This window comes from Tenrec ecaudatus, chromosome 1 (genome assembly GCF_050624435.1).
Source record: "Tenrec ecaudatus isolate mTenEca1 chromosome 1, mTenEca1.hap1, whole genome shotgun sequence".
NCBI lineage: Eukaryota > Metazoa > Chordata > Mammalia > Afrosoricida > Tenrecidae > Tenrec > Tenrec ecaudatus.
This window is the reverse complement of record NC_134530.1, coordinates 186639700-186651789: the sequence shown is the minus strand read 5'-3', so window position 1 is coordinate 186651789 and position 12090 is coordinate 186639700. Positions and strand designations below refer to the sequence as shown.

The following is a 12090-nucleotide window of genomic DNA, read 5'->3' as shown; positions in this document are numbered from 1 at the left end:
ACCCTGATAACAGCTCCCCATTTCTTCCTCCTCCCTCCCATAGACAAGAAATTTTCGAAAGTCTGTTTCAGGGACTAATAGCTATTAGCCTACATTAGGAGGAAAAGTGAATATAACCACTGTGGTAATTGCATAAAAAATGAAATACAATAGACACTATAGAAAATGGATCGGGGGGAAAAGGAAAAAAAATGGATGAAATATGTAGATTTACTTATGTGATAGAGATGGCATGGAATTTCACACCAGTGACTAAAAGATAATAGGAAAACAAAAATCTATTCATAAGCAAAATAATTCACAATACTATTGTTGTATACCGAAATTAATTTTAGATGTACACAAAAACTCAGTGCTACAATAAGTAAGTCCACATGGAAGAAGCATACCAGTCAGCCAGCCTGTGTGATCCAAGAAGTATAAATAATGAAACCCAAATTCAAGGGAAAGAATGGTATCAGAATTTAAATTATGAACACTTGGCTCGCAGAAGGCTATGAATGATCATGGAAACCCAAAATCCATTTGCAGGGTCCCCGCATTGACGGACCACAGTCCAGGGATGTGAGCAGCCTTGCTATGAGACAGAGCCTGGTGAAGTCGATGATGGCAGACGGGGTTAGGTTACAATAGAATACCCCATCGTTTGATCTCCATTGTGACACAGTTAAAAGTTGTTTCAGTTTGTAATCCTTTCTGCTTGCTCTTTGATTAAGGCTTTTATGTTTTGTTGGTTGGTTTTTTGTTTGCTTCTCGTTTGAGGTCTTGTTTTCAATGGTTTTCTCTGTGTGTGAGATCCAGGATAAGTGCATCTACAGAAGGAGAAACTGGGTTGGAAAAGAGGATAATTGCCTAGAGACATGAGGGTTAATAGGACGTAACGAGTATGAGGAAAAAATGTTCTGAATTGATTGTGGTGCTTATTTCACAGATCTTCTTGATATAGTTGAATGATTAAATTATGTGAAATATGAGATATGTCTATTAAATTTTTTTCTTTTAAAATCATTTTATTGGGGGCTTGTACAACTCTTCTCACGATCCATACATACATCCATTGTGTCACGCACATTTATTTCCCTCATCATTCTCAAAACATTTACTTTCTACTTGAGCCCTTGGTATCAGCTCCTCGTTTTTTCCTCTCCCTCCCTGCCCTCCCTTCTTCATGAGCCCTTGATAATTTATAAATTATTATTTTGTCATGTCTTACACTGTCCGACGTCTCCCTTCGCCCATTTTTCTGTTGTCAGTTCCCCTTTCCCCCCTACCCTTCCAGTATCGCCACTCTCACCATTGGCCCTGAAGGGTGTCATTTGTCCTGGATTCCCGGTGTTTCCAGTTCCTATCTGTACCAGTGTACATCCTCTGGTCTAGCCAGATTTGTAAGGTAGAATTGGGATCATGATAGTGGGGTGGGGGGGGGAGCATTTAAGAATTAGAGGAAAGTTGTATGTTTCATCATTGCTACCCTGCACCCAACTGCCTTTGAGTCTATTCCAACTCATAAGGACCTAGGACCAGCGTAGAACTGCCCCGTGTTTCTGAGACTGTAAATCTTTATAGGAGTAGAAAGCCTTCTCTTTCTCCCTCCAAATTTAAATACTTAGGCTAAAGACTTCTTAAGAGTACTTAGGGTTGGGTTTTGATTTTTCATATAATCTTACTGTCGCAAAGTATTAGTTATGTTAAATTGCTTTATAAATAAACTTATTTTCAGTGTTGAGGGGTGGGGATGCTGGAGTCTCATGACTTAAAATTTCTCCTGTGGCTAGATTTAGAATTTGTATACCTCTTATATCACAACTTCTATTTAAATTTTGGCCATTATTTTCTAAACTGTTTCCATTGTGGTACTTGAAAAATAATTGTAGTCTTGTCTAGGCACACATAATGTCAACATCTCCGAATCAGTTTTGATAAAAGTTCATATTATTGAATTTTTATATTTTTAATGGACTGAATGATAGATTTTTAATGTACATTTGGGTTGCTTAATTTAAATATATGTTCACTGTATCTCAAGGCATTTGAGGAAAAGCTAAAATAAGGTTTGTAAAAACTGTCTTCTAAATATTTTCAATAAAATGATTTTTAAAAGAAAATAATAAAAATTGTTCTGTCGTAGGAATGGAGATTTCAAGTTTAATATTAATTAGCAATATTTATGTGATTAAAATATTACACATGTTTTTTAACAATTTGTTGGGGCTCATACAATTCTTTTCACAGTTCATACATATACATACATCAATTGTATAAAGCACATCTGTACAGTCTTTGCCCTAATCATTTTTTTTTCTTTTCTTCTTTTACATTTTATTAGGGACTCATACAACTCTTACCACAATCCATACATATACATACATCAATTGTATAAAGCACATCCATACATTCCCTGCCCCAATCATTCTCAAGGCATTTGCTCTCCACTTAAGCCCCTTGCATCAGGTCCTCTTTTTTTTTTCCCCCTCCCACACATGTTTTCTTATGAGTCCTTTTATACTTAACTGATGTGTCTTGCTGTGTGCAATTTTATACATTACACATACACACAGGTAAATTCTTAAGATGATGTTAGAAACAATATTCTGAGAATAGTAGAAAATGATGTGCTTGGAATCTTTTCTCTTTGTATCTACTTCATTAATACATTTAAGTCCTCAGCTTGGTTCAATTTTTTGGTTTTTTTAAAATTTTTTGTGTCTTTGCTTTCTTATGTAGATTTCGTAAAATGAACAAGCGCTTAGTTCCCAGAAGACCCTTGAGTGCCTCTTTGGGTCAACTCAATGAGGTGGGCCTGCCTGCAGCTGCTATCCTTCCGGATGAAGGTTCAGTGGATCTGCCCAGCAGAAAAGCTTCTGCTCTGCCAAATGGAATTGTGTCAGCAGGGACCACCGTCACACAGCTGATCCCACGAGGGACGGACCCCAACTACGATTCTAGTTTGAAACCAGGAAAGATAGATCATCTGAGCAGTAGTGCCCCTGGGTCCCCTCCTGACCTGTAAGTTTTTCCTAACTGTTGTCTAAAGTTTCTTCTCTATAATGTAGTGTCAAGAAGGAACAATAAACAGCTTTTATGGGGGGAAGCTTTTGGGGAGGCTTTATTTTGTTCTGTTTTTCATTTTTTTCTGTGCTAGTGCTTTTTGAGAATCAATTGGCATAGATTCAGTAAAATCACCTATGCAGATTTCAAAAAGGATAACTCTTGGAATGGCATAGACATAGTGCATTACAATGTAGGTTTCTAACCATATGGTCAGCAGTTCTAAATCACCATGCCCTCTGAGGGAGAAGGATTAGGCTTTTCTGCTCCTGTAAAATTTAAAGCCTCCGAAACCCAAAAGGGCAGTTCTGTTCTGTCCCATCGTGTTCTATGAGTCGGTATCAAGTCAGTGGCAGTGAACTTGATGTTTCCTTTTTAAACATTTAACGGTACACTGGAAGTATTTTAGGAACAATAAACTTGATTTTCACAATCTTATTCCTTAGATTAGAATCTGTCCCTAAGAGTATTTCTGCCTTACCTGTGAATCCACATCCTGTACCTCCAAGGGGGCCAACAGACCTGCCTCCCATGCCTGTCACCAAACCACTTCAGATGGTGCCACGAGGTTCTCAGTTATATCCAGCCCAACCCGCAGATGTTTATTATCAGGATCCTCGGGGAGCTGCTCCACCATTCGAAACGGCACCTTATCAGCAGGGTAATAATCTTTCACTTATGTTGTTCCATTTTCTTGGGGATTATCCAAGAGTGATCATACAAGTGTCCTCCTTAAATAAATACATTTTAATACTTTAGAAAAAACAGGTATGATCATCTGAATAGTATGAAACAAAGTAATAGGTTGCTCGGTCTGCTAACAACAATTGTATGTTATACACATGGGCTAACTGGAAGATTGGTGGTTCGAGGTTGGTATTCTGCTTCTGTAGGTTACACAGCCTTGAAAACCCTGTATGACAATTCCACTGTGTCCTTGACTTGGCAGCAATAGATTTGGTTTATGGGGTAATTTGTTGTTATATTAATGTGGTGGGAAAGGTGATTTAGAAAACAAACATTGAAAATTAAGTATCCCTACAACAGAAATACCTAAGTGAGTGACTTTAGCAAACAAATATTTATTTTTACATAACTTAAGAACCCAAAAGTCTGGATTCAGGACTGCACCTCTAGAGAAAGACTTTCTTTAGGGAAAAGGTCCTTGTGTTTTTCCAACTTCTGTTCTTTGTTGATCTTCAGGTGGCATGGCATATGTCTTTCCCATCTGTGCTTCCTTGCTTCTGTGCCTACTATCTCAAAGTGATTGGTTTAAGATACACCCTATAATCATGTCTTTGTTAACAGGACATTGAAACTATTCCCAAATGAGATTGCATCCACTTGTATGGGGTGTAGGGTTTATAGCACATGGAGAATGGGGGCACAATTCCATCTATAACACCAGGTTTAATGATAATACTGATATAAAGAGTGAAGGAAAGGGGATGACTAAGATTTCACATGCACTTTATATGTAAAACTCAGACTGATTTTAAAACCAACATGTTGACTCTTACCAGAGGTAGTTCAGGAAGAGGTGTTACTTTTTACTCTGCAATAAATTCAATTGCTATACATTGTCTTTTCCCAAGGCTGTTTGTTTTTGAGGGAGGGGGAAGGTTCTTTTGAGACACTCAGTAGAATAGTTCTACATTGATATTGATATACTCAGTAAATATGTAGTAAACAATGATTTGCAGTTTCCTTTTGACCCCAAGAAAAACACAGCCACTTTTGTCGAGCTAGTCATTGTATAACCCTAAATACCTGTGGGTCTGTAAGGGTTCACTTGAAGAGAACAAAGTTCATTTTAGCTGTATCAGGCAGAAAGAGAATTGAAGCAGTTGGTAGTCAGCAAAATGGGAATAATAGAAGAGCAAGCTTAAGCTGGACATACTGGTACTGAGTCTCAGAACACTATAGACAGCCCTCAAGGGAACTTGTTGCAGTGACGGAGCAAACATAAGAAACTTTTGTCTTAACTGCTAATGCCTGGATCAGATCACCTTTGGAAGCAAAGGTCTGGAAATTGGGAAGCTCTTACCACAGGTGCAAGGACGACATGGTCATGCCTCAGATAACTAGACCAGCACCAACAGAATGGATATTTTGTGTATTACATTTCTTTCCATTTAAAACTCTTGTAAGTCTTGATTTGTGCTACCTCTGCTTCCACAAGTTCAGGGAATTGTTTATAACTTGCATGTGTTACATTAAGACACAAGAAAGATTCAAACAATTAGAATCCACTCAATTGTAATTTTCTTAAATTGATTTTTGTTTGTTTTTCTTAAAATTAACATGACTATAAGCAGAGGAGAAATCTTTAAAGTAAATGGAACAGGGTTTTTGTATTCTTTGGTGTTTAAATATGTTTAAAAGAAAAACATTATATAGAAGATTGGCTCATATTGCTTTTGATTCCTGTTATGTTATACAGGTATGTACTATACTCCACCACCACAATGTATGTCCCGCTTTGTCCGGCCTCCACCATCTGCTCCTGAAGCTGCACCTCCATACTTGGATCATTATCCACCCTACCTCCAAGATCGTGTAGTCAACTCCCAGTATGGAACACAGCCACAGCAGTATCCACCCATGTATCCACCACACTATGATGGCCGTCGGGTATATCCTGCTCAGTCATACACAAGAGAGGAGATATTCCGAGAAAGTCCTATACCCATTGAGATTCCACCTGCAGCAGTGCCACCCTATGTTCCAGAGTCCAGAGAAAGATGCCAGCAGATAGAGGCTTACTATCCAGTGGCTCCTCACCCAGCTCAGATCAGACCTCCATACCTCCGAGTATGATATACTTCTTGTTCTTATTATATGGACTTAATCATCTTACAATGACTCCTTGTCTGTTTGCCATTGTAAGAACATGCTAAACAGTACCTTTTTATGAGAATTTGTTCCCATTTTTAAATCTTTTCATAACTTGTGTACTCAGATAGATAGATAGATGTTATGCTTTTTTAAAAGATGACTACAGGAACAAACCTTCCTTACTAAATTTTCTTAACTTCTAATTTTGGATGTTTTTATTAATATTTCTAGATTTTATTTTGTTGTTTTTTTGGCGTCCCTGTGTGGGCACGAACCATCTAGATTTTATTAACATTCATCTTTAGAAATGTAGGATCTCAGCCCAAGAAAAATTTAGATTTGCTTTTTTTGCATGTGTTGGCGGATGTTTGTTCTATTTCACTTTTCTTTTGTTCAATTAATCCTTGGTACTGTTAATCTGCTTAAAATATGTGCTGAATGAATTCGTGTAATCTGAAGCTATATTTTCCATTTTCAGGAGCCTTCTTATACTCGGCTTCCACCTCCTCCTCAGCCCCACCCTAGTCTAGATGAGCTACATCGCCGAAGAAAAGAAATAATGGCCCAACTGGAGGAAAGAAAGGTCATCTCTCCACCTCCTTTTGCACCTTCACCAACATTGCCTCCTGCCTTCCATCAAGAGGAGGTAAGCATATTGTTTTTGTTCCATTTGTCTGTGTTTGTCCCAGGGTTATGAAGGTGTTTTACTATGTTTTCCTCTAAAAAGCTTATTGTTTTATTTCACATTTAGATCCATAACCATTTAGAATGGATTTTTATGTATAGGTAGTCCCCAATTTAGGGCTGATTTCATTCTAATGACTCTTGTCCTATTTTTGACTTTGTGGAATAGTAACATTATGTACATTTACAGATATACTTCAATACATATCTACATTAAAAATACAGAAAAATCATAACTCAAATGATGAAGAAGAGTTGGACATTACTGTTTTTGTTGTTTAATTCCTAATTAGAAAATTAGTGAGAATTGCCTCTTCTTTTTTTCTCCATGTATTTCACACTAACATCTCACTGTTGCTCTTATCTGCCTACCATTAATAAACTTAAGCAAAACTATCAGCATTTGAACCTATGTTTATTAGCAAAGGCAACCAAGTCCCTGATTTAGTTTAGAAAACTAACTTACATTGCAGTTTTTTGAAGAGTAAATCATGAAATTTAATGTTGTTATTGAGCATCTGGGAATGATGATGCCATCAGCTAAGTATATCGCAAAACTGTAACATTGCCTAGTTCAAATAGGTCCTAAGTCTGGGACAGCTTATACAATGTGAGTTAGGAATCATTCCTCTCCCTTTACAGTATATTTTGTTGCTCAAGACTTAGCACAAATTGTAAACTAGTAGTGCTTAATATGATAAAACAGCCTAGATATGCTGGATTAAATAAAATACATTAGTAAATTAATTGTACCACTTCTTTTCATCGAAGTCGTGACAGTGTTGTTGCTTCAAATCCACCAGCTGTTCCACAGGAGAAGGAGGGGGCTATTTGCTCCCTTAAAAGCCTTGGAAACATTATATAAGGTTGCTATAAAGTCAGAATTGACTCCATAGCAGTGGTTTAGTTTGTTTTTTAATATGACAACTGGAAGGTTTTAAGTTACTTAATGGTTCATGGTATTTATATCGCATAGTGCTGCTTTAGAGCAATTTGAGAAGTCATCTCTTTATATTATGTCTTCATGAGCATGGTATACCATTCATTTTTTTGTATCCTCCTTAATTTCTTTCAGCAATTGTATATGCTTTCCAGTGTCTAGTACAGCTGGTCCTCAATCTGTGGGTCGTGACCCCTTTGGGGATTGAACGAAACTTTCACAGGGTTCACCCGATTCATAACAGTAGCAAAATTACAGTTATAAAGTAGCAACAAAAATAATTTTATGGTTGGGGGATCACCACAACATGAATTCTATTAAAGGGTTGCGCCATTAGGAAGATTGATAACCACTAGTCTAGTACATCTTTCATTAAACTTACTTTTAGGTAGCACGTTTAAAATGCTATTTTAAATAGAATCTTTAAATTTTTGTTTTCTGCTACTTAACACTCAGTGGTTTCCTGTATTGGTCCTATTATTCAGAAGACTTACACAATTCTTTATTATATTTAAAAATTCTATATCTCCTTTTTCATATTTTGTTGCACTGCTGGATCCTCCAGTATAATGTTGAAAAGAAGTGATGTTTGATTGATTCCCATCTTAAAGTGAATGGTATTTTTAATTTACTGTTGTGATGTTTGGTGTGTGGCATTTTATAATCTTTATTGAATTGACATCCTCCTCTGTCCCTAATTGTAAAATTTATTTTTATGGGTAAGACATGCAATCTTCAGTGGTATGACACATGGTGTATTTTGGAGAATGGTCTACATGCTAGAAAAATATATATAATGTTATGTTGTTGTAGGAGAATGAGCAAAACTCAAAACCTTTTAGCTTGATACCTTGAAGATGTTAAGATAGGCTATTTTTGAACCATAAATAAAAGATATGCCATTCTTTACCTGTTTTATATTTTGCATAGTCTATAATAGTAGTTCTCAACCTTACAGCTCCTCATGTAGGTGATTTCCCCCAACCATAACATTGTTTTCGTTGCTGCTTCATAACTGTACTTTGCTGCCGTTATGAATTAGGCCAACGCCTGTCGACCCTCAAAGGAGTAGTGACCCACAGGTTGAAAACTGCTGATCTTTAAGAATCTTCTATTGTGTGACACAAATCAACCAGCCATTGGTATATTGCTTCAGCATGATGTCCCAACAAATTTGCTACTTTATATTTCTTGTATTTACAGGCCTGTTTCCTGTTTCATTTCTTCTTTTGTCGTCCTTTTTTTATCTCTAGTTTTTGGATGAAGACTTAAAGATAGCTGGAAAATACAAAGGAAATGATTATAGCCAATACTCTCCCTGGTCATGTGACACCATTGGCTCCTACATTGGGACCAAAGATGTAAAACCCAAAGATGTTGTGGCAGCAGGGAGTGTGGAAATGACGGTATGTGGTAACTAACCTATAAGTAATACAAATCAAGATAAGCTAAACAAATAGTGACCTATTTAGGTTTAGGCACAAATAATCAAGCTTTTCTTAGGAGTTTTGCTTAAGCTTTTCAAACTACATTGTATACCTTACAATGTATGCTTTATTGTTTTGGATGTTGATAAGATTATCTTGAATTATGTAGACAGAAAAGAACATACTTATAGCTGTGTAATATATTATGGTCAGAAAAATGTTATTTTTGTATAATCGACATTTGATTTCTGTACTGTAACTCTTCTCTACAACTCTGAAGTTTAAACAAGAAAAATGATACTACTGAAAAACAATTTGAATCAGAATACTAGCTGCTTAGCTTTAAGTGACCTATATTTAGAATTTCTTACATTTCCCTTATTTGTTTGGTTTTTTAAAGTTTTATTATGTTCTGATTGAGAGTATGCACAAGAAAACAATTTTTACATGTGCAATTGACTAACATCGAGTATATTCTTTGACTTGTGAACCACATTCACCTTCGCTAAATTATTCCTCTGTCATTAACTTAAACTTAGTGTCTCCTAAGGTTCCTGTCTAATCTTTTTGAGGTGGTTTTATCAACTGAATCCCAAATTGAAAGTTCTTAAAGAGGATGATGCTCAAGGCAGTCCTTTTTAACAAGTTAAGCAACTATTTGGTTTTAAGATATCAGGGGATATTTTTGTTTTAAAGATTATCTTAGCATAATTGTTTTCAGGCTTCATCCAGCTTAATGGCTCCAGGAAATCTGGAGACCCTGAGCTTTTGACATTCTGTTTTGCATTTCCCCCTTCTGATTAGAAATTGTTCTGTAGACTCTGATCAAAATATTCAGTAATGGTAGCCAAGCATCATCCAGTTTTTTTGGTCTCAAGGAAATGGACATAGTTGTTCATGGTGGCAATTCCATATCTTGTTCCTGGTTCTTAAGTTCCTTATTAGCTTGCATAGAGTACATTGTGTCTTGGATGTCTGCCTGCCAGCTTTACATATATATATATATATGTATGTATGTATATATATGTATATATATACACACACACATATTTTATTAGGGGCTCATACAACTCTTATCACAATCCATACATAAACATCCATCAATTGTATAAAGCACATCCATACATTCCTTGCCCTAATCATTTTCAAAGCATTTGCTCTCCACTTAAACCCTTTGCATCAGGTCCTCTTTTTTTTCTTTTTTTCCCTCCCTCCCCGCTCCACCCCCCCTCATGAGCCCTTGATAATTTATAAATTGTTATTTTGTCATATCTTGCCCTATCCGGAGTCTCCCTTCCCTCCCTTCTCTGCAGTCCGTCTCCCAGGGAGGAGGTCACATGTGGATCCTTGTAATCAGTTCCCCCTTTCCAACCCACTCACCCGCCACTCTCCCAGCATCGCCCCTCACACCCCTGGTCATGAAGGTATCATCCACCTTGGATTCCCTGTGCCTCCAGCTCCCATGTGCACCAGTGTACAACCTCTGCCCTATCCAGTCCTGCAAGGTAGAATTCGGATCATGGTAGTTGGGGGGAGGAAGCATCAGGATCTGGGGGAAAGCTGTGTTCTTGATCGGTACTACATCGCACCCTGACTGACCCATCGCTCCTAAACCCCTTTGTCAGGGGATCTCCAGTGGCCGGCAAATGGGCTTTGGGTCTCCACTCTGCACTTCCCCCTTCATTCACAATGGTATATATATATTTTCTGCATGATGCCTTATACCTGGGCCCTTTGGCACCTCGTGATCGCACAGGCTGGTGTGCTTCTTCCATGTGGGTTTTATTGCTTCTGAGCTAGATGTCTGCTTGTTCACCTTCAAGCCTTTAAGACCCCAGACATTATCTCTTTTGATAGCCGGGCACCATCAGCTTTCTTCGCTGCATTTGCTTATGCACCCGTTTATCTTCAGCGATCCTTTCATGAAGGTGTGCAGCCAATGATATGATTTTTTGTTCTTTGATGCCTGATAACTGATCTGTTCAGGACCACGCGATCACACAGGCTGGTGTGTTCTTGCATGTGGGCTTTGTTGCTTCTGAGCTAGATGGCCGCTTGTTTATCTTCAAGCCTTTAAGACCCCAGACACTATCTCTTTTGATAGCCGGGCACCATCAGCTTTCTTCACCACATTTACATGTTTACCCTCTTTGGCTTCAGCAGTTGTGTCGGGAGGGTGAGCATCATAGAGTTCCAATTTAATAAAAGAAAGTCTTCATGCATTGAGGGAGTGCTTGAGTAGAGGCCCAAGGTCCTTCTGCCACCTTAATACTAAACCTATAAATATAGACACATAGATCTATTTCCCTGTCCTCATATATATATATTTGCATGTACCTGTCTTTGTCTAGACCTCTATAAATGCCCTTTGACTCCTAGCTCTTGCCTCCATCTCCCTTGACTTTACCTCCTACCCTACTACCATGCTCGGTCCCCACCTGGGTTACAGCTATACCTCTTCTTTACGTAACCTTACCCTTGATCATGGCCTACCAGGCCTGCCACTCCCCCCTCACCACCATTTTGGGTCCCACGTTGTTCCCTGTCCCTGTGTTTGTTAACACCACTTCCTTACCCCCCCACACCACTTCCCCCTATCCCAAGTCCCCCTGGAACTGTTGGTCCCGTTATTTTCCCTCCAGATAGTTCATCCAGCTTGTCTTATTTAGACAGACCTGTGGAAACAATAACATGCACGAAAACAAGACAGAGGAAAACAAAGCAACAGTATACAACCAGACAACAACAAACCACTGACAAAGAACAAAACAAAAACACATCAAGAAAGAAAAGCTTGTAGTTAGTTCAAGGATCGTTTGTTGGCCTGCCAGCTTTTAAGACCCACCTCCAACCTCTACTCAGTGAGCTAGGAGGTGGAACAGAGTCACTAAATGTGCTATTTGGCCAGTTCAGAGGGATGATCTTTAAAATCAAGACCCTACACCCCCAAACCATGAAACCCATTAGGTTTTTGGATGCACATGAGCAAGCCTCACTTTTTTGGGAGAGGCCATTGCAATAAATATGTCTTCATACAACTTTCACCGATTCAGCTATTTTACAGGTTTAAACTATTATGTGTGTAGCGTTGCCACTGAAATTTCTTGTATATATTTACATAAATGAAAGTTACATTTAGAAGTAGTATTGCTG

At 38.0% G+C, this 12090-nt stretch overlaps 1 protein-coding gene across 1 annotated transcript in view; it reads left to right on the top strand.

Annotated features, from left to right (window-relative positions):
* Window positions 1-12090, top strand: part of RC3H1 (ring finger and CCCH-type domains 1) — an 87205-nt gene that overhangs the window by 59923 nt on the left and 15192 nt on the right. Inside the window, exons 10-14 of the mRNA XM_075527681.1 lie at window positions 2725-3006; window positions 3495-3709; window positions 5492-5862; window positions 6365-6532; window positions 8764-8916. Coding sequence (XP_075383796.1) covers window positions 2725-3006; window positions 3495-3709; window positions 5492-5862; window positions 6365-6532; window positions 8764-8916 — 1189 coding nt within the window. The remainder of the gene's footprint in view (window positions 1-2724; window positions 3007-3494; window positions 3710-5491; window positions 5863-6364; window positions 6533-8763; window positions 8917-12090) is intronic.